This window comes from Anomaloglossus baeobatrachus, chromosome 4 (genome assembly GCF_048569485.1).
Source record: "Anomaloglossus baeobatrachus isolate aAnoBae1 chromosome 4, aAnoBae1.hap1, whole genome shotgun sequence".
Taxonomy (NCBI): domain Eukaryota; kingdom Metazoa; phylum Chordata; class Amphibia; order Anura; family Aromobatidae; genus Anomaloglossus; species Anomaloglossus baeobatrachus.
The window spans coordinates 464,900,848-464,926,978 of NC_134356.1; the positions used below are offsets into that span (position 1 = coordinate 464,900,848).

A 26,131-nucleotide genomic window follows, 5' to 3' on the forward strand; every position below is an offset into this window, starting at 1 on the left:
TCTAGTAAATTGGATTGGCCAGGGTCCATTTTTATCAAACTTGGTGCAAACAGATTAATGCAACAGTCAACATTTTCAGCACACATTTATCTGAAACAGTTCAAACAATAAACAAACAAACTGGTAACACAACGGGTGTGAAAGGGGACATCTGGTTCACTTGGCCTCCTGGGATCAGATTTTGCAGTTTGGGTACACTGGTCCCGTGCACCTGCACTGCCACCTGGTGGCAGTTAGGGGACTGGTGCTGAAGTGGTAGTGGGGGCTGGCTTTCTGCAAGGACCTCCACATCAAGGGCGTACCAGCCCCGCTTTCCATAGTGCCGGGTGTAGGCAACTTTTATCACCCACATGCAGATCCTTGTCGGGTGTACTCTGGGGAGATGGGGTCTTACATCCCGGCGGGAGATGAAGACTCCATCCTTCAGGCCGGGCTCCGCAATGAAACCCCATCCCCTTTTGATGCTGAATCATTCCACCACTCCCCGGTAGAACAAGCTAAGGTCCCGGTATCTGGCAAGCCACAGGCGCTGCTTCTCCTGGAGATCCCTAGCCTCCGTCTGCACCCACCTGGCTTCCCGCTGCTCCTGCTCCCAGGCCAGCTGGGTGATGATGGCCTGGCACCCCCCGCGGGTGTCCTACTCAAAACGGGCCCGCTACCAGGTGACAATCGCTGACTTCCCGCTACCTGGTTCAGGGTAGCTCACTGACAGGTCCCCGACAGCGATTGGGCACAGTACCTCTGGGATGATCGTCAGCGCTGGCAGCGGCCTTCTCTGCGGCTCCCGATGACGCTGTAGCCTGGGCTGTCGTCACTGGGTCAGATGGTGGTGCAGCTTGATCCTTCTCCTGCAGAGAAGGTGATGTGACCGCTTCAGGTCTTGCCGACTCTGGCAGTGATGCAGCCTGGTCGAGGATGGATCCCTGTGTCTGGGTCGGTGCAGCCTGGTGAAGCGGCGCTCCTCTCTCTTGGGCCTTATGGCTGCCACCACTTCCATCATCTCCGCCTTCCACTCCTCGACACGCTGCAGGTGTTCTGCATGCAGGGTCCAACACAGCTGCTGGACCTCCGCCTTTAGCCTCTCCGCGGTCCAGGTCCCTGGGTGACCTGGTGCACCGGCACGATATCCTGGGGTGGACATGGTGCTGCTGGATACAGTCCTGGAGGCATTCTGTGGCAGGCCCTCCGGGCTCCCTGCTTCCGGTTTTGTTTCACATGCCGGACACTCCCAGGGGGCAGGGCTTTCTTTTTGCGCCTTTCTCACTGCTGTGGCACAGTTACTTTTTTCCACCAAAATGGCGGGGGTTTTTCAAGCAGTAAAACACAGTCCATAATACTCAGTCTTTAAGGCACATGTCACCCTGTTTTGCCGGGTCCAGTTCAATCCTGTTTGTGACACCAGGAAAAAGCTGTGTCGCCCAGGGGCAGTCCAGCAGAATCTGGGACGGTTGGGAGGTATGCATCAACTACTATTTACCACTGTTTAATAGTGCATGAGTTTTTTTGTCTCCAGCGATAGTGTTCTACTGCCAATAAAGTTAGTGCAATAAAAAAAAAAAGAAGTAGTGAACTTCCTGTTCTCTAACAGTATGTGCTTAGCTGAAGCACTCTCTCTTACCCTTTTACTTTGCAAATTGACAAGATACTTCGATCCTAAGCTATAAGGAATACCGGTTGTAAAGCTATGTTATTTATTGTTCCTGAATAAATACATATTCAGTGCTGAATGGCTGGACACTAAAGAAATTAAACAACTGCCAACAGGAAGCCCAGAGAACAGCCCAGAGGAGAGAGAACAACAGTGCATTAGGAAGAAGAAGCAGAGATGGCCACTAGCAGAAATTCTGTGAAGTTCACAGTGCCAAAGCTAACTAACCAGGACTACCAATACTGGAAATTCAAGGTAAAGATGCTGCTGAAAAGAGAAGGTACCTGTAAATACACACAGGAACCTAAACCTGACCCACTACCAAAAGACTGGAAACAGAAGGATCAGAAAGCACAAAGCACTATCTACCAGCACAGATGATGATCAGATTGTACATGAAAGTAAACGTGAAACTACAAAAGAGATATGGGAACAACTGCACAAAGTGCATGAAAGGATAAATCTCAGCAATAAGCTCTATTTAATGAGAAAACTAAATCAGTCTAAGCTAAATAAGGTTGAAGATATGCAGAATTGCATAAGAAATACTCTAGAAATTGTTGAGAGCCTGTGGGGCATTGGTTAAGTTGTAAAACAATTCTATGTTGCTGTACTACTACTAAGCTGTGTACCAGAAAGCTATCACACACTTGTAACTGCACTAGATGCGCCCAGGTAATGAGCTTACAATGAAGTACGTCAGAAAAAATCTTGTGAATGAGTATATAAGCGAAAGGCAGAAAGCGTAAACCGCAGTGGGGTATCCACAGCAAAATCCACTTTAAAATCCCAAGATCAACCCAAAAATAAAAATCATTTGAAAGAAAATTGTGTTTTGTCTGCAAGAAATCAAGGCATCTAAGGCTAGGGCCCCACTTTGCGTTCATCTACTTGCAGTTCAGAACGCATGTTTTGGGCTTAATTGATTTGACCAAAGTTGTCTTTTTCAGAAATTTAGTGATGAAAACGCATGCGTATATACCGCGTTTTAGATGCGTTTTTAGCGCTTTTTACCTGCTTTTCCACCTGCGTTTTGATAGATGTGTTTTGAACATCTAGACACTGATAAATAAAGTTTAAATAGTCAAACTCAATGGAAAAATTGGAAAAAAGAAACAAATCTATATTTTGTGTTAAAAATGATGGAAATAAATTATTTTAATGAAATTATAGCGGCAATATGATATTTAATGGAAAAATAGCAATAATTTAATAAATTTCTTATTTTTAATTGTCGGACTATGTGTATGTGTAAAGGGACATATGAAATCATTATTTTGATGTCCAAAAAGCATGCGTTTTGGTAGTCCAAACCGCATGTTTTCTGCACTGAAAAAGCAGGTAAAACGCAAGAATTTGCAGGAATCTTGGTTTTTGCCATTTCTCATTGACTTCAATGTTAGCAAAACGCACCCAAAATGGCAAAAACAATTGACATGCTGCTTCTTTGAACGCATGGTTTTTGCCACAAATTATGCAAATTAAACGCAGTGTTATGAAACGCAAAGTGTGGTCAGAAATTTCACAATTTTCATAGGATAACATGGACAAACAAAACGCAAGCCATTTGGCCATAAAACGCTGCAGCTCAAAACGCTGCAGAAACACAGGTTAAAAACGAAAAGTGGGGCCCTAGCCTAAAGGATTACTGCAGAGTCTGGAAAGCGAGAATGAATCAGCTGAAAAAGCAAAATAATTATCAAAGATTTCCTGCACAGGTACTCACTATGTATTAAAATAAAGAATGATCATTTCCAACCCTTTAACTAGACGTCCTAAGGCTCCATAGCAAACTTTTGAATTGATGTTAAGTTGTAGTACCACTGGTGCTAAATATATACCCAAATAAATTACCTGTTGCAGAGTAATGCTGGGTTCACACATAGCGACAGCGACGTCGCTGTTACGTCACCATTTTCTGTGACGTAACAGCGACCTTGTATGTCGCTCTTATGATCGCTGCTTAGCTGTCAAACACAACGACGCAGCAGCGATCATAACGTCGCTACATGTGCAGAGAGCAGGGAGCCGTGCACACTGCTTAGCGCTGGCTCCCTGCTCTCCTAGCTACAGTACACATCGGGTTAATTAACCCGATGTGTACTGCAGCTACATGTGCAGAGAGTAGGGAGCCGCGCACACTGCTTAGCGCTGGCTCCGTGCTCTCCTAGCTACAGTATACATTGGGTTATTCATGCGAAAAAGGAGAAAAGTTCAGGGCACTGCCCCAACACCAAAAAACTTTCAGAACATCCTATACTGGGCCGAAAAAGGTGCACATGCTCTGCGGTGCCATTGATGTGAATAAACATGTGAACATCAGAGCAATAAAAAAGGAAAAAACATCAGGCACTCACCAGTTGCTGCTTGTGCAAGTTTTGTTGTTTTATTCGTGCAGGTTACAAGTGCATGGAGTGGAGGGGAGGGAGTGGACGCTACACACGTCCAAAGACGACGGCGGCCGTTTCGCACCTGTCTGGTGCTTCAGCTGGTCTGACCAGACCAGCTGAAGCACCAGACAGGTGCGAAACGGCCGCCGTCGTCTTTGGACGTGTGTAGCGTCCACTCCCTCCCCTCCACTCCATGCACTTGTAACCTGCACGAATAAAACAACAAAACTTGCACAAGCAGCAACTGGTGAGTGCCTGATGTTTTTTCCTTTTTTATTGCTCTGATATACATTGGGTTAATTAACCCGATGTGTACTGCAGCTACATGTGCAGAGAGCAGGAGCCGGCAGCACGGGCAGCGTGAGAGCGGCGGAGGCTGGTAACGAAGGTAAATATCGGGTAACCACCTTGGTTACCCGATGTTTACCCTGGTTACAGCTTACCGCAGCTGCCAGACGCCGGCTCCTGCTCTCTGCTCGCTTCATTTCGTCACTCTCTCGCTGTCACACACAGCGATGTGTGTGTCACAGCGGGAGAGCAACAATAAAAAAATGAACCAGGACTGTGTGTAACGAGCAGCGATCTCACAGCAGGGGCCAGATCGCTGCTCAGTGTCACACACAGCGAGATCGCTAATGAGGTCACTGCTGCGTCACAAAAACCGTGACTCAGCAGCGATCTCAGCAGCGATCTCGCTGTGTGTGAAGCACCCCTAAGAATTCCTTGGATTTATAATAAAAGCAATACTAAATAACCGCTACAAAATGAAATAGGTGGAACGCACTGTATTAAAACACCCTAATAATGCTACTATAAAACTGTATAAACTAGATATTGTATAATTAGACTCAAATATCATGCAATAGGTTTAAGCACTCAAATGCAAGCTATCTTAATTAAACTAATTAAAACATATGGTCATCACATGAACCTGTTGCATCATCAATGTCCACAAATTCAATTCCCATAGGAAGAAGTGATACTCAACTTGCTTGATAAACAAAAACTCCAGTCCTGACCTAGCGGTATACCTCATTGTCACCAATAATTCTGTGAGTGATGCTTGGGATTAAAACTCCTATAAATAGATAAGGAAGCTACGCTCATGATATCCCTGATGGAGGAGACAGGTATCTCTGAAATGCGTAGGACCGGTAACTGGTCAAAGCTGCATATCGTCGTTTGCTAGTGATGTCACTATCGGCAATCAGAAGCTACTCCTGGGAGATTCACTCATGGAGATGGACATTTAAGCAGTAGCCGCTATCTGGGGCTCTACTGGACTATTTTAGTGCCAGCGCATTGCCTTAGACTTTATTTCATCATGCAAGCCTAATAAATGCAGCAATTTAGCGCCCTGAGAGGGGCCCGGCCGCTTCCTCCGCTTGCTCGGGCCGAGCCGCTCGAGGTCCGGGCTCGGGTTGTCGGTAGTGGGGTGGGTGATGGTGGTGGGACGACGGGGCGCGCAGCCGGGGAGGGCCGCGCTGTCGTCTCATGGGTCGTGACGCCACCCATGGGTCGTGGTGACGTGATGCACCACCGCTACGGCAGAGGCGATGGCGGGCTCGTCCAGGATCGGTGTTGCGGCCGCTGCCGAGATGGTAGCCCCCTCTGTGGGTAGGGGAGGTGTGTCCCGGGGCCCGGCTTGGGGGACTGCAAGCGCTGATGTTGTTGTCGGGGTGCAGGGTGCCGTGCCGCGGTGTAGTGTCGTGCCCGGATGGCACTGGTGTACTCACGATTAATTCACACTCAGAGTCACTGGTAAACCAAAGTTGGGATGTGGTCAGTCCCTGCGGCCGGCTGCTGATGTCCCCTGTGGGGTTGATGGTGGCCCCTTTTCCCGTGCACCTTTGTTAGTTGTGTTGCGGCTCCCCTGCCTGGGCAGTGGTAGGTTGGTTGGTTGGTTGCGGCTCCCCGGTGTTGAGCTACCAGAGGAGCTGTCGGTTGCCCGCAGGCGCTGGCCCGTTGGGTGTTTGGCCGTTGGCGGTGGCGCTCACACGGTCTTGGTGGGCTTTTGCCTTCTTTCAGGACTTTGGGTGTGGATGAACCCGTGAGGTGAAGCCAGCAATCAGTCAATTTGCCTATACTCAGTGGCTTCTAAGCTAGGACGGGGTCTGAGTACCCGGTTTCTGGTGCTCCAGTACATGGTTGACTCCCCGGTTCGGGACCGGCGGGCTCCAACCCAGGCCCGGGCCGTACGGTTCCGCCAGTTGCTGTACCGGTACTCCTGCAGACGGCCACCACCGTCTGCCTGCCTGACGTTTCAAGGGGGCCTAGGCTCCTACCCGGGTCCCTGACAGCTGCTCCACTACCTCTCACTGTCACTGTACAAACTAAATGGTTCTGTTTGTGTTTCCTGCCTCAGGCCAGTAGTCTCCTCGGTGTGCGTGTCTTTCCGCCTGACTCCGCCCACCTAGTGTGCTCTACTGGTCCGGAGGGAGGCATCAGGTCTCCCTTTCGGGTGACGTGTGTGTGTCCTCACAGGGGGTGGGTGTGTGTGTGTGTAAGTGGTAGGTGTTATTACCTGTGACCCCTGGGGTCCAGGGCGTCACAGCAAGGTACACCGAGAGCGAAGATCATGGACAATAAAAGCTTACATATCAATATCAAAGCTATAGCACAAGGTGAGGGATGGATAGAACTTAACTTTTAATATTAATTAATTAATTAAAAATTACGTGCATAAAATACCTCAACCATAAAAAACGCACAAAAACACAATTACCCTTAGTAAGGTGCCTTGTGTAAACAATGACCTGTGAAAAAGTGGCAACCATATCACATGAAAATTCATGCCAGATATAATGGTTACTAGGGTTGCCACCAACAAGGTATTAATGTGATCAGTTACATAAAACATTGTTTTTGTCTGGACCCTAGAAGGAATATGCATTCGCCAATTGCTTTTCAATAGACAGTGGTCCAATTTGATTAAGTCTACATATATCAAGCAAGCCGTGTATTATGTCTTCTTATTGGAAGTGGATCTGTGGACTTTGGCGTTGCAACAGGTTTACATGATGACCATATGTTTTAGTTAATTTAGTTAAGATTAGTGATGAGCAAACCTAAACTGTAAAGTTCGGAGATCATACCAAACACCTAATGTCCAGTTTGCCATCCAAATAAAACTTGTTGAAAGGCTGCAGCCAATTACCAAGTTTTAGGCTGTGGACACTTCCAGAGCCATCACAGCCATGTTAAGTATTGTCATTGCTGTGATTGACCGGCACCCCATAGGGCCTGTTTAAAGGCAGGATTACTGGCTGCATAGCTATTTTGCTCTGAATAGAGCTGAGATAGATATATTATAAATCAGGAAAGCAAATTTTAAACGGTTGAGATGATCTTAGTGCAATAAACTGGGATGATGTACTAAGTAATAAAAGTACACAAAGCAAATGGGAGACTTTTATGAGCATCCTGAATAGGGCTTGTGCAGAAAATATACCCTATGGGAACAAACATGCTAGAAATAGGAGGAAACCCCTATGGCTAAATAGAGCTGTAAGGGAAGCAATAAAAGAAAAACAGAAAGCCTTAAAAGAATTAAAGAGGGTAGGTAGTGATGAGGCATTATATAATTATAGAAAATTAAATAAAATATGTAAAAAGCAAATTAAGTTAGCTAAGTTTGAGACAGAGAGACTCATTGCGAGAGAAAGTAAAAATAATCCTAAAATATTCTTTAACTACATAAACAGTAAAAAACTGAAAACGATAGTGTTGGCCCCCTTAAAAATAGTCTTGGTGAAATGGTGGAAGGGGATGAGGGTAAAGCCAACCTGCTGAATGACTTTTTTTCCACGGTTTTTATACAAGAAAATGCCATGGCAGATGACATGACCAGTGATACCATAAATTCACCCTTGAATATTACCTGCTTAACCCAGCAGGAAGTATGCCGCCGCCTCGAAATCACTAAGGTTGACAAATCTCCGGGCCCGGATGGCATACACCCCAGAGTACTACAGGAATTAAGTTCTGTGATAGATAGACCATTATTTTTAATCTTCTCAGATTCCTTAATAACAGGGTCGGTACCGCAGGACTGGCGCATAGCAAATGTGGTGCCAATATTCAAAAAGGGGACAAAAACTGAGCCGGGAAATTATAGGCCGGTAAGTTTAACCTCTACGGTTGGTAAAATCCTTGAGGGTTTCTTGAGAGATGCTATACTGGAGTATCTCAAGAAAAATAACCTTATGACAGAGTATCAACATGGGTTTATGAGGGATCGATCCTGTCAAACTAATTTGATCAGCTTCTATGAAGAGGTAAGTTCAAGCCTGGACCAGGGAAATGCAGTGGATGTTGTGTATATGGACTTTTCAAAAGCTTTTGATACGGTACCACACAAAAGGTTGGTACATAAAATGAGAATAATGGGGATAGGGGAAAATATGTGTAACTGGGTTAAAAACTGGCTCAGTGATAGGAAACAAAGGGTGGTTATTAATGGTACGTACTCGGACTGGGTCTCAGTTCATAGTGGGGTACCACAGGGGTCAGTATTGGGCCCGCTTCTTTTCAACATATTTATAAATGACCTTGTTGGGGGCATGCGGAGTAGAATTTCAATATTTGCAGATGATACTAAACTCTGCAGGGTAATCAATACAGAGGAGGATAATTTTATATTACAGGGAGATTTATGTAAATTGGAGGATTGGGCTGAGAAGTGGCAATTGAAGTTTAATGTAGATAAATGTAAGGTCATGCACTTGGGTAGAGGAAATAACATTTATGATTATGTACTTAATTGTAGAACACTGGGTAAAACAGACACAGAAAAAGATTTGGGTAGATGGTAAACTTCACTTTAGTGGACAGTGTCAGGCAACTGCTGCCAGGGCTAATAAAATAATGGGATGTATTAAAAGAGGTAAAAGTGTTCATGAAAAAAATATAGTTCTACCTCTGTACAAGTCACTAGTGCGACCGCACTTAGAATACTGTGTACAATTCTGGTCACCGATATATAAGAAGGACATAGCTGAACTGGAGAGGGTGCAGAGAAGAGCGACCAAGATTATTAGAGGAATGGGTGGGCTGCAATACCAAGACAGGTTATTAAACTTGGGGTTATTTAGTTTGGAAAAACGAAGGCTTAGGGGGGATCTAATCACAATGTATAAATATATGAGGGGTCAGTACAGAGACCTTTCCAAAGATCTTTTTACACCTAGGCCTGCGACTGGAACACGGGGGCATCCGCTACGTCTTGAGGAAAGAAGGTTTAATCATAATCACAGACGAGGATTCTTTACTGTACGAGCAGTGAGACTATGGAACTCTCTGCCGCATGATGTTGTAATGAGTGATTCACTACTAACATTTAAGCAGAGCCTGGATGCCTTTCTTGAAAAATTTAATATTACCAGTTATGTATATTAGATTTTATGACAGGGTATTGATCCAGGGAACTAGTCTGATTGCCGGATGTGGAGTCAGGAAGGAAATTTTTTCCCCATTGGAACTTGTTTGCCACATTGGGGTTTTTTTGCCTTCCTCTGGATCAACATGTTAGGCTACGGGTTGAACTAGATGGACTTAGAGTCTCCCTTCAACCTTAAAAACTATGATACTATGATACTATGATGATAAATCACCGGCACTCATAGGGATAATCTTGCAAAAGTGTTCACAGTTTATAGATATGTTAAACAAGCCATAGGTGCCAGCAATACGTGAAAAAGATTTTTGCGACTGATACACAACGTTTCGACCCTTTTTCATGGGAACTTACTCACGCTGTTGCTTAGGTATCAAGTGTATGTGGCGCTCTGATGCCTAAATTCATGTGTGGCAGTCAGGGTGGGCACCTTTGTATGAATGGGTAACTTGGTGCTGCAGCACCTGTTTGTAATGGCGTATAGTTAATGCTGTGTCCTTATTTGTTGATTACTGCGCTCCCGCGCCTGTATAGTGCTGTTCCATGGATGGACCACAGTAGTGGCCGAACATCCGCGGGTCCACTCATCTCTAGTTAAAAGGAACCTATCAGGTGCAATATGCACCCAGAACCACGAGCTGTTCTGGGTGCATATTGCTATTCCCTGCCTAATAGTCCCTGTGTACACTAGCATAGATAAAGAGATCTTTAGAAAAGGTTTTTCTAAAGATCTTTTATCTTATGATAATGAGTGCAGGGACCTAACCAAGAGCGTTATATCCCCCGGCTAGCCCGCTCTCTTAGCATGTTAGCATACCCACAGGGGTGTCCTAACATGCTATTCAATGCAGCGTCATGAGCAGTGCCATGCATACCTGTGTTCGCTATTACCACGCTTCTGAATGCCCAGCACTTCCGGTCATGCGCAGTATGAAGCCGGGTGTATGCGTCAGAGAGGTCTACTGCGCATGACTGGAAGTGACGGGTATTCAGAAGTGCGGTCACAGCGAACACAGGTACATGCGGCACCGCTCATGACGCTGCATTGAATAGCATCTTAGTACGCCCCTGTGGGCGTACTACCATACTAAGAGGGCGGACTAGTCGGGGGAAATAACGCCCTTGGTTAATCCCCGTGCTCATTAGCATAATATAAAAGATCTTTAGAAATACCGTACTTTTTCTAAACGTCCCTTTATCTATGCTAGTGTATACAGGGATGGTAAGGCAGGGAGTAGCAATATACACCCAGATCTGCTTGTGGTTCTGGGTGCATATTGCTCCTGACAGGTTCCTTTAAGATAGCTTGCTTATTTGAGTGCTTAAGCGTATTACATGATATTTCATTCTAATCATTATACAATATTTAGTTTACTGTATATGCTTTTATGGTATCAACTTTTGACTTTAGCCTTCCTGCCCATCCCCACCCCCGCCATGCTCATCACCGACAAGTCCTTCTCTATTGTGCCAGCTGCCCACTCTGACACGATCCCCCAATCCTCACGGGTCAACGTCATGCCCTCCATTATTGGGTCAGCCCAAATTGTGACAGAAACCATTTCTCATTCACTGCATGGGTTATCAGCGGGCTCTCCTCTATTGTGCCGGCCAACCACTCTGACACAAACACTTCTCCCACCCGCTTGTCACTGCAGGGCCCTCCTACATTGTTCCTGCCTACTATATTTATTCATTTTTATTACAAGGTGGAGAAGCCTAAAAAAAACATAAATATAATGAATTTAACACTCCAAATTAAAGCAGAAAATCTGTTAATTTGGACTGATCATCTGCCTGGGAAACAGCAAGCAGAGTCTTACTATGAACTCTAGTCTTACGGTCAATCTGGTCTGCAAACACCTCTCCGTAGATCATCCAGTATGGCATGTAAAAGATGTTGCGGGCTAGCCTCCATGAAGGCTCCTCATCTGGATGCAAAATGGCCTGTCTTGCCACGCCAAAGCTCATCAAGACAACCAGCATTATGATCACAAAATACAGCATGTCAATCATCTACAAAAAAAGGAAATACAAGGAAATAAAACAAATGAAACAAGCAACATTTTTTAAAAAATCTGCTTTAATTCGTTTTACAATCTACTACAGTAAAATGTAAATAAGTGCTGTTACACTCTAAAGTGGGATATCAGAATATACTGACATAAATACACTCTTTCACTGTAAATAAACTCATCCATTGTATGATAGAACATGCGGCAACGTTTTAATAATTGGGATACTGCAATTACACATGTTTTGTTACTCATGTGTTTATTTCCTTTTGTGTGTATTGGAACAACATAAAAAAACAGAGGGAAAAAAGGCAAATTTTACATAATTTCATAAAAAACAAAAAAATGAGTGGAACAAAATTGTTAGCACCTTTCCTAGTTGTGAGTAAACAGCTTTGTTTCAAGCATGTGATGCTTGATCAATCTCATCTGTGGAAAGTAACAGGTGTGGGCAATATGAAATCACACCTAAAAAACAAATAAAAAGGGGAGAAGTTGACTCAATCTTTGCATTGTGTGTCTGTGTGTGCCACATTAAGCACGAACAACAAAAAGAGAAGAGAACTGTCTTAGGACTTAAAGGGAATCTGTCAACACATTTGACCTATCTAAACTATAAATATGGGTATACAGGTTATAGACTGCTGAAAAAATTCATACCTGTCTGCCTCATGTCAGAAGCCTTGTTGTGGATAAATAATCTTTTATCACTTTATGTAGATGAGCTGTTCCAGGCTATGGAGCTGATGTTGCCTGGATAATAACTGTGCCTCCAGAGGTTATTTTAAATAAAAGGGGCGTTACCAGTGTGCTGTGTGATGGCCACTCTCTGCTCTCATTGCAGAGCTGTGTGTGATTCTACAGGTGCCTCTCAGCTTCCATCTCACAGGCAGACAGTGTTGCGATATTGTTGCAATGAAGTAGAGCTCAGGGAGCTGCAAAAAATGTGTTTGCAAGAAGACAAATATAATTTCTCCTGTTCTGTGTCAGTTACTTATCTCACACTGGTAACGCCCCATTTATTTAAAATAATCACTGGAGGCGGAGTTATCTTCCTGGCAGCATCTGCCCCATAGCCTGGAAGAGCTCATTTATATAATGTGATAAAAGACGATTTATACACAAGACATCTGATATGAGACATACAGGTATGACATTTTTTTGAATTTTATACTCTGTATGTCCACATTAATAGGTTAGATAGATCAAATGTGGTGACAAATTCCCATTAAGAGCAAAATTGGTGAAAAAAACAATTTCAAGGTTACATCTCCAGATATCTTGATGTTTCTTTGTTCATGGTGTGCAACATAATCAAGAAGTTTACAACCTATGGTACCGTAGCTAATTTTTCCTGGACGTAGACAGCAGAGAAAAGTTAATGAAAGTTTGCAACCAGAGATGGTCTGGATGGTGGTTAAGCAATCCCAATCAAGCTCCAAAGAAACTCAAGCTGTCCTGCAAGCTCAGGGTGCATCAGTGTCAGCACAAACTATCAGTCGATATTTGAATGAAATGCAATACTATGGCAGGAGACCTAGGAGGACCCCACTGCTGACACAGACATAAAAACGGTAGCCTGCAGTTTGCCAAAATATATATGAGCAAGCAATAATCCTTATGGGAAGGCGTCTTGTGGACAGATGAGAGACCAAGATAGAGCTTTTTGGTAATTTTGTTGCAATGCAGTGCCTAGTGTCAAAATTCTGCATTTGCGTCCTACATCATGTCTCTTCCCGCAGCAGAATGACACAAAATATACTTCAAGAATCACCCAGAAATGGATGGAAACAAAGCACTGTAGAGTTCGGAAGTGACAGCAATGAGTCCGGGTCTAAATCCCAATGAACACCTGTTGAGAGATCTTAACATTGCTGTTGGTAGAAGGCACTCTTCAAATATGAGAGACCTGGAGCAGATAGCAAAATAATAAGAGTTGTCCAAAATTCCAGTTGAGCAATGTAAGAAGCTTGTTGATGGTTATAGGAAGCAATTGATTGCAGTTATCTATTCCAAACCAAGTATTAACCCCTTAACGACCGTGGGCAGTAATATTACATCCTAGCGGTCATAGTGTTAATCCCATCAGCTGCCACGGGCAGCCGGTGGTGATCCATGCACGTCAGCTGATTTATACAGTTGACATGTGTGCCTGGCAGGCACGAGTAGATCCGCAATCTGCCCGTGCCTGTTAACCCCTTAAATGGCGCTGTTAAAATGTGACAGTGCAATTTAAATTGCGGTCATGGTAAAACTTTACTCACCGGCCGCCACCGGAAGTCACGTGACGTGATCACGTGGAGCCAGTGGTTGTCATGGTTGCACAGAGTCATGTGATGACTCCAGTAGCTCACATGACTCAGGTCCTGTAACATGCAGCCGAGTACTGTAGGTTACAAGAGATGAGCATTTCTCCCAATCTGAGCGGTGCTGCTCTGATCGGGAGAAGAGAATGAGCGATGAGACTGCTGATCCTTATAGCCCCTAGGGGGACTAGAATTTTTTTTTAAAAAAAGTAAAAACATTTTTTTGAAAAATTAAAAAAAATAAAAAAAAAAACCTAAAAGTTCAAATCCCCCCCTTTCGCCCCATTGAAAATTAAAGGGTTAAAAGAATAAAAAATATCTATCTATCAAAATCTATTAATCTGATTGGCACACGGTGTAGTGGCAAAAAAATTCCAAAATGACAAAATTACATTTTTTGGTTGGCACAAATTTTGCGCAAAATGCATTAATAGGCGATGAAAACATAGTATCTGTGCAAAAATGGTACCGTTAAAAACATCAGCTCGAGTTGCAAAACATAAGCTCTAACTGAGCCATAGATCCCAAAAAATGAGAACGCTACTGGTCGCTGAAAATGGCACAAAATGTATGACACTTTTTTGGACAAACTTCTGATTTTTTTAACCCCTTAGATAAAAGTAAACCTATACATGCACAAACTTGCACCGACCTGAGGAATCACACCGTTACATCAGTTTTACCATATAGTGAATACACTGAATAAAATATCTCAAAAACAATCATGCAATCACACTTATTTTGCATTTTTTCCGCATTTGGAATTTTTTTGCCATTTTCCAGTACACTATATGGTAAAACTCATGGTTTAATTTAAAAGTACAACTCGTTTCACAAAAAAAAAGTGCTTATATGACCATATTGACAGAAAAAAAAAGTTACAGCTCTCGGAAGAAGGGGAGCAAAAAACAAAACAAATGGAAAACAGAAAATCGGCCAGGGGTTAAGTTGAGGGTGCCAACAATTTTGTCCAGCCTATTTTTGGAGTTTTGTGTGAAATTATGTCCAATTTTCTTCTATTTCTCAGTTGCTTTTTTTGTTCCAGTAAACACAAAGGAAAAAAATCGTGTATAACAAAACATGGGTAATTATTTTGGGAAAAATGCTTAATTTCTTGGAACAATTTCTAGGATGCCAACACTTTCGGCAATGACTGTACATCATATATTTTTATTATAATATATATTCAGTCATTGCCGAAAGTGTTGGCATATATATATACTGCATAATTATATTTATTAAGAATAGTCCTATATGTTCACAGCTACCTAACTGTATCAGACAAACGTTTTTCTTTGAGCCTTGTACTTGTATAAAAAAAAATTATATGTATTCTGGCAAAATATGAATATATATATTTTTTAAAAATCATTATCATTTAAAAAATTCTATGGTGACTTACCATTTTTCCAATCATCATGACGTAGGGTCCGAGGTATTTGTTGACTCCAAAGATATCCAAAACCCGAATATACCAAAAGATGATATCCACACAGTATATTACTCTTCCGTAACCCATATATGGCTGATTTTGCAGTCTGAGAATTGCTCCAATTAAAAACACTGAAATAGCCACAAGATCAGTGATATTCCAGTACTCTTGTAACCATACCTTTATTTTCTGGCTCAGCTTTCCTGGTTCAGACATTAGAATCTACAGGGAAATGCGGATGACAGAAAAAGTGGAATAAATAGCCAACAAAATAAAAACATAGACTGAATTACAGTTGAATATGAATTGTAGTATAAACATGAGTATTTCTCTTAAAGATGTGAACTGTTTAGTACAACTTTTAATAGTACTTTATATTTGGTTGCATGAAAGGGGTTCTCCAAGAATGCAAAAAATAGGCTGTTGTGGAGCCCCTGAGCCTTCAGTCACCACAGGGTACTGCTTCTCCCTTAAGATGTAGTACTCATCCCGGGTAAGGAGAGGTTAATCGCTGGTGTTTCTCACATTCACACAAACAGTTAGGTGCCTTCCCACTGGGGGGATGGCCTGGGGTAGATAGGGGTGTGGCCATCAGGAAGCATGGGACTTTCCCGCTCACTGGGACAACCACCTGGGGCAGGCACCACTTGGGGAAAAGGGAAGGAGCATCTCTACACATAGACAGTTAGCCACAGGCACAGCTTGGGGTGAGACACACACCTGGGATCTCGGTCCAATCTTCTTTTACCTCACACTTCTGGGCGCGCCATAGGACCTGTGGCTTGGAGCATACAGCTCAGACCGGGTTTTCCACAGCTACATGGGTTACAGGTTCTGCGGAGAGTGCAGGAAACACCCGCTGCCTGTTCCACATTCTACCTACACCAGGATTGGAGGGACCCCGACCAGAAAGGACTCACAGTGGGAACACCGGCGGTGACCTCGAATTGCTCGGGATCGGCTGGGGCCCATCAGTGACCGGCATCTTATGGGTAAAACCAGGACTGTGAGTAAAGAGACCTTGAACCTGCAGAGACTGTGTCCGCCTGTCCTTGCCGGCGCGAATGCCCCGCGCTTCAGCGCCCACCATTACTACTCCCTTTATCATCCTCCCTGGGGCCCGCTCCACCTGTGGGGAGCAGAAACATCTTAGCTTCTACTAGCATCCGCCCCAAAAGGACAGCGTCAGCAATGGCGGCTAATCCCTGGCCGCATACCACAGCTGGAATCACGAAAACAATCCTCCACCATCATCACACCCAAACCCTTCTTTTATTGTACACCTCGGGGCCATGAAACCAGGCAGAAGAGTCACCCGTGACATCCACAGACCCGACATCACCAGGCCAGCGACGTGTAATTTAACCCTTGCCCCGTGAGTGCTACACTGTCACGTAATTCAAATAGCAGCCTATGGGTGGTGTCACACACAGCGACGATGACAACGACGTCGCTGCTACGTCACCATTTTCTGTGACGTTGCAGCGATGTCCCGTCGCTGTATGTGACATCCAGCAATGACCTGGCCCCTGCTGTGAGGTCCCCGATCGTTGCTGAATGTCCAGCTTCATTTTTTGGTCGTCGCTCTCCCGCTGTGACGCACACATCGCTGTGTGTGACAGCGAGAGAACGACGAAATGAAGCGAGCAGGGAGCAGGAGCCGGCATCTGGCAGCTGCGGTAAGCTGTAACCAGGGTAAACATCGGGTAACCACCGAGTTCGAATGAAGGATATAGAATAAAATGAGCACTGTCATTTCTTTTCCTACAGCAGTCTCCGTATGTGATCTCACAGCTACTAACATACTCACCTGATTTTGATTCCAGTTTAAGGTTAAGGTGAGCCTCCTTACCTTGCTCTCTACTCCCCACGGTCACCCCACGTTCCTCATTTTATTCTATATCCTTCATTCGAACTCGGCGGTTTTACTCCATGTATAACGCCTCCCTAATTTGTATACATATACCTCTGCACGTTTGTCTCAGTTGCATTGTATGTCTCTCTGACGTTCACTTTGATATTCGAATTTTGCCTTTTATGTACCTTAATGATGCAGCCAATTTTTCAATGGATTGATCTCCTTTCTATGTTTTGTTTCCCTTGTTTTGTAAATATTGTATTTAGTCTGTCCGACCTGATGAAGGCTTGTTAGCCGAAACGTCGACACCCGGCGAACAATTGTACAGCACTTTTTTCACGTGTGACACTAACAAAATAAAAGAAAAGGATTTTTTATCCAACTACTGCGTTCCTTCTTTCTATGGGAAATTAATAGTGTGCCGGAGTTAATCTCCATTGACTGTTATATATTTTTCTCCTGAGCACCTATGACAGGAGGTGATGCGAGGTCTTCTCCCTCTCATCAATGGACAGAGGAGCTGTATCATAATCCCAGATACCATTAAGCTGTAGGAGAAGGGCTATGACAGGAGCAGAAATAAATATTCTTGGTTGACTGAGCACAAGTAATTTTGGCTTCAGTCTTTTGTGCACAGTCAGTTAAGGATAAGATTTATTTTTTCTGATGTCACAGTCCATTTCCTCGGCTCCCATACAAGTACATCTCAGTAAATTAGAATATCATCAAAAAATGTATTTATTTCAGTAATTCAATACAAAAAGGGAAACACATATATTATATAGAGTCATTACACACAGAGGGATCTATTTCAAGTGTTTATTTCTGTTAATCTTGATTATTATGGCTTACAGCCAATGAAAACCTAAAAGTCATTATCTCAGAAAATTAGAATAATTACCACAAAACACCTGCAAAGGCTTCCTATGCATTTAAAATGTTCTCTTAGTCTGGTTCATTAAGCTACACAATCATGGGAAAGAGTGCAAACTTGACAGATTATCAGAAGGGAGTCATTGACACACCCCAGAAGGAGGGTAAGCCACAAAAGGTCATTGCTATAGAAGCTGGCTGTTCACAGAGTGCTGTATCCAAGCAGATTAATGGAAAGTTGAGTGAAATGAAAAAGTGTGGTAGAAAAAGGTGCTCAAGCAACTGGGATATCTGCAGCCTTGACAGGATTGTTAAGAAAAGACCATTCAGAAATTTGGGGGAGACTCTTAAGAGTGGACTGCTGCTGGAGTCAGTGCTTCTAGAGTCTCCACACACAGACGTATCCAGGACATGGGCTAAACTATCACATTCCTTGTGTCAATACACTCATGACCAATAGACAATGCCAGAAGCATCTTACCTGGGCCAAGGAGAACTAGAACTGGACTGTTGCTCAGTGGTCCAAGGTATGGTTTTCAGATGAAAGTAAATTTTGCATTTAGTTTGAAAATCAAGGTCCCAGAGTCTGGAGGAAGAGTGGAGAGGCCACAATCCAAGCTGCTTGAGGTCTAGTGTGAAGTTACCACAATCAGTGGTGATTTGGGGAGCCATGTCATCTGCTGGTGTAGGTCCACTGTGTTTATTAAGACCAAAGTCTGTGCAGCCGTCTACCAGGACATTTTAGAGCATTTCATGCTTCCCTCTGCTGACAAGCTTTTTGGAGATGGAAATTTCAGCAGGACTTGCCACCTGTCCACACTGCCAAAAGTACCAATACCTGGTTTAATATCCACAGTATCACTTGATTGGCCAGCAAATTCACCTGCCCTAAACCCCATAGAGAATCTATGGGGTATTGTCAAGAAGATGAGAGACACCAGACACAACAATGCAGACGAGCTGAAGGCTGCTATCAAAGCAACCTGGTCTTCCATAACACCTCAGCAGTGCCACAGGCTGATCACCTCCATGCCACGCCGCATTGATGCAGTTATTCATGCATGGTCTTATAAAATATTCTCATTTTCTGAGATAATGACTCTTGGGTTTTCATTGGCTGTAAGCCATAATCATAAACATTAACAGAAATAAACACTTGAAGTAAATCACCCTGTTTGTAATGACTCTATATAATATATGCATTTCCCTTTTTAAATTGAATTACTGGAATAAATTAACTTTTTGATGATATTCTAATTTATTGAGATGCACTTGTATGTATGTATGTATGTATGTGTGCTTACGATATAGCTCTTCTGTCAGTTGAGACAAAGGTTTCAGGAGTCCTGTTTCTACAAACAGCATCAGCAACCCACCCTGACACATGATGGGTTGACGCTTGAGTTATGTGACAGGGGCCATTTTATCACACACTTGGAGAACCCCTTCAGTGGTATATACACCGTCGTGGAGTACTTGCAGAGTTCTTTAAGCAGAAGCTTCAGGAAAACATCAGTGTTTTTCTTAAAGTGTTTTTTTGTGGAATTAGCCACTTTCTTGGCGGCTTTGCAGCCTGTGAGTTTCTTATTCTTAAAGGGGTTTTCACACTAAAAGTTAATTTCAAAGTTGATTTTAATCAATAGATTAATAATTAGAATAATAATAATTTATACAATTGGATGTGTTTACTTTTTTTTTCTTGGGCTGAGATAATCTTATATATGTGCCCCTGCTATGTACTGTGACATGGCCGAGTCTGACCATACAGGAACATGGTCTGATCATACCACATCTCGCGGGCAGGTATGGATTCAAAAGAGAGTATACAGATAACACAGCATGGGATCATATCTGATTCTTCTTTTGAGGTAAAGCATTTCCCTGCCTGTTTTTAAAATGTATTTTATCTCATAGAAAGAATAAGTTGCAATCCCAAACTGTAATGTTTGTATACTTTATTACCTCCTCCCTGTCCTAAGATATGTGGTATGATCAGATTGTGTTCCGTGCACAGACACACCCATTACACAGTATACAATATAGCAGGGGCACATATATAAGATTATCTCAGCACAGGAACATTTTTTTTAAACACATCCAATTGTATAAATTATCATTATTATTATTATCATTATTATAAGATTTATTTATAAAAATCAACTTTAAAATGAACATTGTTTGTCGGAAAACCCCTTTAAGTATTTATGTAAATTATCGAGTGACTTCTAAATGAAAAATGCCTGAAGAATGATAAGGTCACTAATTTTATCCGCTGAACAGCTTTTAAAGCCTGAAGTGGTTAAAAGAAGCTCACACAGATGGTATACATGCACTACCAGTCATTTTGACATTACAGTGCATATGTTCGTTCTTTTTTGCATTTTTTTCTGCTTTTTCACTCAGAATACAATTTAAAAAGACTCAATGTGCACATACCATAAACATGGCTTCAGTGATTAGGATTGTCCTGTTTGATCTAAAGTTTAGGTGTTAATTTGCAGATCAGTGGGGATCTGACCACATCTGTGAACCCCACAGATTATCACAACAGGGAACTATTGTCCCTATTAGAATAGAGAGGCAGTTTGCTTACTTGACAATCCTCCACTCATTTTACTTTGGCAGTCTCACAGAAAATGAAGAGAGCATATGGGTCAAAAATGGGACAAGCATGCGCAATGTTGCTCTAGTCTAATAGGGATAAAAGTACCACATTCTTGCCAATAGTGAGGATCCCAGTAGTTCGAGCACCACCAATCTACAAGTTGTCACCTCTCCTTTGTATCGGTGATAACATGTTCCAACTGAACAACCCCTTTAGAAAAAAAAACAGTCAGCACAAATTTTTAATGTAAAGACATGGCTGTAGTTGGGCTGTAATCAGGGCTGAACTGGTCTACCGGAGGCCTGGAGGCTTTACCAGTGGGCCCAGGCACTGCCACCATGCAGATAAGACACGTGTGTCAGTGATGCCTACATTGCTCTCCTGGATTGTCTAACTCAGGGAGGAATGTGACAAAAAAGCCATCAATGCAAAACACCATTCCGATTCTTACAGATAGTGAGCTGAAGTTTGCAACAGACTATTGTGTCACCAGTGACGCGTGTGTGGCACCCCTGGGTTTCAGGTCGCCACAGGGTACTGCACCTCAGTTAAGGTGTGGTTTCTATCTCAGGTAAGGAGGGGGTTAATCACCGGTGTTCCACATTCACACACCACATACAGCTTAGGAACCTTCACATAGGGTGGGTTGGCACAGGGTAGGCAGGGGGTGGCCCTAATGGTCATGGGACTTTCCAGTCACTGAAGCCAACAACCTGGGAGCAGGTTCCACCTGGGTTAGAGGAAGGCGCAACACACTCACATGGTTAGTTAAGTCAGGACCATAGTTCTGGCAAGACCTCTCTGGAAAACTTGGACTTTACTGGGCCCTGGGGCTTGGAGTGGGAGCTCAGCCGGGGTACCTAACTGTTGAGGTGGGACACCCTAGAAATAGGACACTCTTTCCTTCTTTCTCCAAACACCGGTGGTAACCCCTTACCGGATCTGGGATTGACCTGAGCCCATCACGGCAGTGACCAGTGTGACCGGGCAGGCAGCTGAAGTTGTGAGTAAATTACACCCTGAACCAGCAGAGACTGTGTTGGCTCGTCTTTACCGGCACCGCTGCCCAGCGCTTAGGCGCCAAAGGCCATTACCTTCCCTTTTTATCCACCCGGGGCCCACTCTGCCTGTGGGGAGCGACACCATCCCGTCTGCCTTAACACCTGCCCCGGAGAGGAATCCTGCAGTGGCGGCTACTACTGGCCAAGTACCACAGGTGGCGTCACGACAAACTCTCCCAAATACCCCGCTTCCCCCACCATTGACTGTACACCTCGGGGCATCGGAACCGGGCAAGGCCACCCCGTGACAACGCTTGACCCAACCCAAACCGACACAGTGATGAGTAGGTTAACCGCTTGCCCCGTGGGGCGCTACACGTGCACTGCTCTCCTGGTTTGTCTAACTCTGAGAGGAGTGGTGAGCAGCATGTCACTACTTCCTTCAAAGTGTTAGATAACCTGGTAGAGCAGTGCACTCATGTCTACTGACACGATCGTGTGCTTCAGACCTCAGCTCACTATTTGTAAGGCCGGGGCCACACGGGGACTACTGCGATCCCCTTGCATGAGACTCGGCTCGTGCTGGCAGTACAGCAGAGCCGAGTCTCATGCTTGTGTCCTTGCAACTGAGGTCCGTTCGTGCGAGCAGACCTCAGCTGCGGGGGGCGGGCCGGCACTCAGGAGGGGAGGGAGGGATTTCTCTCCCTCTCGCCTGTGTATCCGGCTATAGACATTCTCGCATTGCACTGGCAGTACACCGGTGTACCGCGAGTGCAGTGCGATTTTTCTCTCGCCCCATTCACTTGAATGGGTGCGAGAGAAAGAGTCTCGGATTACAATCGCAGCATGCTGCGATTGTTTTCTCGGTCCGATTAGGGCTGAGAAAATAATCGCTCATGTGTGCTGTCACACAGGCTAGAATTGGTCCGAGGGGAATGCGATGTTTTATCGCACTCCACTCGCACCGATTTTCTCGCCGTGTGGCTTAGGCCTAAGGAATAGAACGCTGTTGCATACTGATGTCTTCTTATTACCACCCTGGTGCTGTTAGTAACACTCACAATGTCGGGCAGCCAATTAGTTTTGTGTGTGTCATCTTCTCCCTGGCTGTACAGTGCATGCTGCTTCCCCTTCTCTAGCGTCGCAGATGGAGCACCCCACGGGGGCTGGGGAATACTCATTACCGGGCTGGTGAGGGTCAGGGGATGTCATGGGTGGCCCTGCCCGGTTTCGTGACCCTGAGGTGTCCACGAAGGGGATGGAGGATGGGATGATGGTGGGGAGATGAGGAAGAATTGGTCGAGGATGTTGGGAGTAGTTGTTGTCTCATGACGCCACCTGTGGTTTGCAGCCAGGGCCTGGCCGCCACTGCGGGTGCTGTCCTTTGGGGCAGATGTTGTCGCAGCCGGGATGGTTCAGCTCCCCATAGGTAAAGCTAGGCCCCAGGAAGGATGATGGAGGTGGTAGTGACCGGTGGCGCTGGAGTACGGGGCGATTGCGCTGGCAATGAAGAGCTGACTCAGTAGTTGGAGTTCAAGGTTTTGACTCACTGTCCAGTTGTCACCCTTAGAGTGCCGGTCTCTGCCGTGATGGGCCCCAGCCGATCCCAGATAATGACCCCGACCCCTTTCTGGTCGGGGTCTCTAATCCCGTGGATGGACTGTGGAATGGGCTGTGCATGTTTCCTGCACTCTCCATAGACCCTGGAGCTGCCTGATCCAAGCCACGGCTCTTGTAGTGCTCTAGAAGTGTAAGGTGATTGTCAAGCTGCCACCAGGGGGAGCCAGAGCTCTGCAGCAGAAGACACAACACAAAGCAGCGAAAACCAGGAAGTAAATACACAGCGTTCTCATACACTGCCTCACAGCACAGCTGGGAAACAGAGCTGCAGGGCGTGCGAGGAATAGTCAGGCAGGCTGGGTCAAACACAGTACGGGCAGAAGCAGGACCGGAGAAACGAGCGAAAGCGGAGTCAAAGTCAGGCCAAGGTCAGTACCGGGGGAAAGCAACTGAGTGGGGAGGTAGGAGAGGGGACAGAGGACTGGAGGGACGACCAGGGGACGGAACACAGATAAGGGCACGGAGGCACAGGAACAGACAGATAAGTATATCACTCACAGGACCAGCAATCACAGGCAAAGCAGTGCTAAGCTTATAGTCGGCGCTGGTTCACTGGAATTGTCAGCTTTTAAGGCATCCAGGCTCTGGAAGTGAGGCCCGGGAGAAGGCCCCGCCCCCTAGCCATGTGGACGGGGAGGTGAACCATGACAGTGATGCCTGGTTCCGACTGTGCTCCTCACCCCAAGCTGTGCCCGGGGTAACTGCTCAAGTGTGTAAATGCTCCTTCCTTTTCCCCAAGTGGTGCCTGCCCCCAGGCGGTTGTCTTAGTGACCAGGAAAGTCTATGTCTTGTGATGGCCACCCCCCTATTACCCTAGGCCAACCCCAGTGGGAAACCACCTAAGGCTACACTGGAAAACACTGCGCACTGGAAAATGGAATTTTCTCAAGAAAATTCCGTAGGCATTGAAAGATTACCGCACCCGCGGTAAAAAAACGCGGCAAACCGCAACCGAAAACCGCAGTTTGCTGCGGTTTTACCGCGGTATTGTTCGCGGTATTGCCGCGGTTTTGTACATGTGTTTTATTGCATTGAATGCAATAAAGCACATTGAAAAAAAAAAAAAATCATTTCCTTCTGAGATAGATAGTAGATAGATAATTTAATAGACAGATAGAAGAATAGATAGAGGGATAGATAGATAGAAGGATAGATAGATAGAGTGATAGATAGATAGATAGAGGACAGATCGCTGCATTTCTCACGGTCGGTTGTAAGTTCACATTACCGGCCGTGGGAAATGCCCTGTGGTTCCCTCTGCTGTCTCGCTGCGAGGCTGCATTCAGTGTCAGTCGCGGCTGGATGTAAGCAGTGCAGTACCTGTGGATTACTTCGGAGCTTTGTTTCGGGGGGGGGGGGGTTAGTAAACAGGTGAACGAGGCTTTTTTGCGTTTTATTTAAAATAAAGGATTTTTCGGTGTGTGTGTTTTTTCACTTTACTTACGGGTTGATCATGTCAGCTGTCTCATAGACGCTGACATGATCAAGCCTGGACTTAGTGGCGGCGATCCGCCGCCATTAACTCCTTATTATCTGGATCGCCACTGCATCACGGCATCTAGAAGAGCTGGGGACACTCTGGGACTGTCGCATAATGCATGCGACAGTCCCGAGTCAGCTGCGCCTGATATTCTCGGCTGCGGAAGGTGGGAGGGAGGCGGGGGACATTACCCTGCCCCTCGCCCTCTCCAGCCTGAGAATACCGGGCCGCCGCTGTGTGCTTACCTCAGCTGGAAGGTAAAAATACAGCGGAGCCCACGTGTTTTTTTTTCTATATTTCCGTTTGCTTTCTATGTGTATTCTATATGTCTGTGTCTGTGTGTGAGTGTGATCTGTGTGTATTCTATGTCTGTCTGTGTCTGTGATGTGTGTGTGTTTACTCTGCTCTGCTTCCTCTTCCTGTCATAATGACATCACTTCCCTGCAAACCGCAGGCAAGCGATGTACATTACCGCAGGTAAACCCCGAAATACCGCAGGGAAAAACGCAGGAAAGCGCAATGAACCGCACAGAATTTGCTGCCTGCGTTATTCCCTGCGGGATTTCACGATTACATTGCAGTCAATGGAGTGAAATCTCGCAGCAACATGCGGAAAAGAAGTGACATGCAATTGTTTTTGCTGCGGGAATCCCGCAGCAAAACATGCAGCTGTCAAAATCCGCCTAGTGCGCACAGCATTTTTTTTCCCATAGGTTTTGCTGGTGAATCACTGCAGAGATGTTATGAACATTTTCTGCAGCGAAACATGCAGCAAAACCGCAGGAAATCCGCGGCAAAAAATGGTAAGTGAGCACAGGGCCTAACTGTGTGTGGTTTGTGAATATGAGAAACACCAGCTATTAACCTCTTCCTTACCCGGGATGAGTACTGCACCTTAAATGAGATGCAGTTCTCTGTGACAACTGAAGCCTCAGGTGCCCCACACAGACATAGTGTAAAGAGCAGAAGGAGATACGTGACTCCCTGTCACAACACAAATGAATAACAGAGTGCCCCCTTGCCAGTCTAATAATGAGTAATTGTAAAAGGGGGTCGTTTAGGCAGGGGTGATAGAGGGGGAAGGGACAAAGTCACTTAGGGATGAATGAGGGCCCCATTTCTTCATTTCTCCTTTCAATCCTGACTGACTGCCCACCCTTTTATCACCCCTGACTGGCTGAACCCCCTCCCCATATCCCTCCTGACTGATCCCATTCCCCCTGATGACCTCCTCTCTCTGTATCACCCCTGACTGCACCCCTGTTTTGTATCCCCCCTGGCTGAGCCCCTACTCTGTATCACCCCTGAGTCCCTCCCTCTTGATCACCCCTGATTGACTGCACCCCCTCCCCCTGTATCAGTCCTAACTAACTAAGCCCCCACTTCCAATTTCAACTCTGACCCCTCAATGAGCCCTCATCCCTCTCTGACATCCCTGACTGACTGAGCCCCTTCTCCCTGTAGTACGGCAAAACATTTTCTTCCCCCACCACTAACAAAATGAGCCA

General features: G+C 45.1%; 1 protein-coding gene across 1 annotated transcript in view; it reads right to left on the bottom strand.

Moving 5' to 3' along the window:
• Positions 1-26,131, bottom strand: part of TRPM1 (transient receptor potential cation channel subfamily M member 1) — a 338,789-nt gene that overhangs the window by 48,056 nt on the left and 264,602 nt on the right. The window contains exons 21-22 of the mRNA XM_075345679.1: positions 15,157-15,408; positions 11,275-11,449 (exon numbers count right to left, since the gene is read on the bottom strand). Of these exons, the coding sequence (XP_075201794.1) occupies positions 11,275-11,449; positions 15,157-15,408 (427 nt within the window). The remainder of the gene's footprint in view (positions 1-11,274; positions 11,450-15,156; positions 15,409-26,131) is intronic.